The following is a 2748-nucleotide window of genomic DNA, read 5'->3' on the forward strand; positions in this document are numbered from 1 at the left end:
AAGCTCGAGCAGCTGCGTTTGTCTCCACATTGTTTGTTTCAGCAGAAGGGGCCGCGGCCAGCTAAAACCGATGGGCCATATTTCAGGCCCAATGTAGCTGGCGGAGTGAGCGGACAGGCTTTGATCAGTGCAGACGGCAGTGGGCTGATGGTGATGGGGTCAGCGCTGATTAAAGCTTCTACTGCACAACTTTACGCTCTATGTTCTGCCCGCTGAAATGCATGACCCTGAGCAGCAATAGGACCACCTCCCTTGTGTGTGTGTGTGTGTGTGTGTGTGTGGCAAAACAAGTGACTGTTGTCATTGTCAGTGGTTTTCATTACAGACACCAAACACCCCCAAACCAGTGCAGTGTTGTCTTTTTCATCCAAATAAGGTTTTAAGGGACAATAACAGATCAAGAGATGTTTGGAGTTGAGTGGTACTGTAGTTTACCAAGGAACTCTCAGGAGTCACTTCATTAGCATTCTCTTAGCAGCCTTCCTTCCTGTTTGTGGTCAGATCATTTGCACACACCCTCAATTCTCTGAGGAAATCATTGGGCACATGGCATTTTAGCCATTTAAGTAGCACACTGTAATCATTCAATAATCAACAGACTAGACAACAGAGAAAGGACAGACCCACTCACTCGGTTTTATGGTGAATTTGTGAACCTCTTTAGCATAGTATTCCTCCTCCATAGGATCTTCTTTAGGTTGTTCAGGAGGCACCGCCTGCTCCTCAGTTAGCTCCACGGTGCTGTTGTACACCGAGATGAGCTCTGCTGGGATGTTTTGTAACTCCTTTTCCTCATCTAGTTCTGGTTCTTTAGACAGTCGTAGCTTGCTGAGAATCTGTCCTCGAATGGCTTCGATGCGCTTTCTCTTTATTAGCTCCAGGTCTAAAGGACTGCATGTTGACAATGCTCCGCTATAGTGCACAAATCCCAACAGGCATTGCAATGCCAGTAATAAACTCTCCACCCTCATGGTCAACGTTGTTGGAATTTATGTTTAGTCTTTGAATGTGGCACTAGATGGTTACAGAAATAAAAGGACTTGAGCACTTCTATATACAATGCAGGCGTCACTTTAGCATCGCTACAGAATAAGTTGGTGTTGTCTTCTTTACTTCAAACCCACGGCCTGAATCAGAACCCAAAAATCACTGAGATATGGATGCCCATATTGCTGGCACAACAGACTCAATGGATCTGAAATAAAACAAGCAAAACTCACCAATGAAGTCAGAGGTCCATAGAAAGTACACAATAGATGTCTTTGCAAGCCACCATGCTTCATTTACAGTACACAGTTTCCATTCGATAACCTCAACGGTTCCTTGGGTCTCGCTCAACAGGAACAAACAAATACACGTATTTGAGGTTCAAAGTAGTATCAGTTATTTTCGTGTGCCGTACCCTTGTTCTGAAAACTTAGTTTGCTCTCAACTCAAGGAATGACAAAAGAGGAAAAGGAAGCAGCAGAGTTTAACCAAATGACACAACACTTCCTTTGCAGCACAGTAGCTTCCCCTGTAGATTTAACCCAAACTGTGGACAATATGTGAGGCAAAGGGTTTAAATTAACTCATGATGGCATTCATGTGTCTGGAGTCTGCTGGCTATTGCTATCCACTCGACAAAGAATTAAACATTTAGAATGAAACAAGATGTTATTAAATCTTTTTCTAATTGAACAAGAATTCACTAAAGAATCCTTAACAACCTTCTTATGTTACATTAAAGCTTTCTTAAGGCCCGTTCACAACCATAAACATATTAGCACCCACACCTACGCAATATAGTGTCGTTTATTACAGCAATACACTGTTTTGTTGTCTGCTACTTTAAATCCTCAAGCTTTTTAATGTTGAGTGGATTAAGGTTGGCTATCAATGTTCTTATTTGCTAATCAGCTGGGGAAAAAAAATTGTTCTGAAAGGGATTCCAACAATATTGTTCTTCTGCGTCATCATTATAGTTGTAGTGTGGACTTCCCAATTCTCATAGAATTAGAACAATATCACTTTATACTATATACTTCAAGGTCTGTTCATACCAAGAACGATGACTATATAGTGTCCACTTAATACTGAACTGTTCCATGACAGTTATGTCATAGGTGTGTATACTCTGGGACTTCACCTTCTTTGACATGAAACTTTTTTTTTCTGCTGTTGTGCTTAACTTTGATGTAAGTATATTGTGGCCTTTAGGATACTGCTATCTCATGTGTGAGTATTGAACTTATTTCTCAAAAGTATTCATTTATTTGTATGTAAAACTTTTTTTAATGAGTAACAAATTAACAAGGTTAGTTGGGTATGTTAAGGTAACAGTTAAATGGCACAACACAGAAATTATGCTAGGGCTGCAGTTTATCTGTTGAAATATCTTCCACATCTTGTGTTTACAGAATGCACTCAACTCCCAAAGGAGGTATCCTACTTTCAAACTTGAGAACACTTAGAAGAAAGCAGACGGTTTTTAACAGTAAATTAGCAGAGGTACCAAAAAATGACGACAGCTACACACTCATCAATGTATAAAAAAAAAACACCCTCCCCCATCTTTCTTTCTGTCTATATAAAGAAACAGAATTTAAGAGAGGAACTGATGAACTTCAATACAAGAAGGATGCGAAACAGTGCATTAAGACCCAACGTTTCAAAACATTTCTGAAACAAGATGGTGTCAACATATTTTTTTAAATGGTTGTTTTTTCATCCCTATCAGAACAGAACAGTTGGTCGGCTATAAACACA

General features: G+C 40.0%; 1 protein-coding gene across 2 annotated transcripts in view; it reads right to left on the reverse strand.

The window, feature by feature from the left end:
* Positions 1-1432, reverse strand: part of LOC107703499 (transforming growth factor beta-1) — a 5789-nt gene extending 4357 nt beyond the window's left edge. Inside the window, exons 1-2 of one of the 2 annotated variants that reach the window (XM_016506123.1) lie at positions 1221-1432; positions 632-1014 (exon numbers count right to left, since the gene is read on the reverse strand). In XM_016506123.1, the coding sequence (XP_016361609.1) occupies positions 632-971 (340 nt within the window). In that variant the 5' untranslated portion in view covers positions 972-1014; positions 1221-1432. Of the gene's footprint in view, positions 1-631; positions 1128-1220 lie in introns of both variants that reach the window. The other variant, XM_016506124.1, reaches the window with a different exon arrangement.
* Between the last annotated feature and the right edge of the window lie 1316 nt (positions 1433-2748).

This window comes from Sinocyclocheilus anshuiensis, unplaced genomic scaffold (genome assembly GCF_001515605.1).
Source record: "Sinocyclocheilus anshuiensis isolate Anshui unplaced genomic scaffold, SAMN03320099.WGS_v1.1 scaffold330, whole genome shotgun sequence".
NCBI lineage: Eukaryota > Metazoa > Chordata > Actinopteri > Cypriniformes > Cyprinidae > Sinocyclocheilus > Sinocyclocheilus anshuiensis.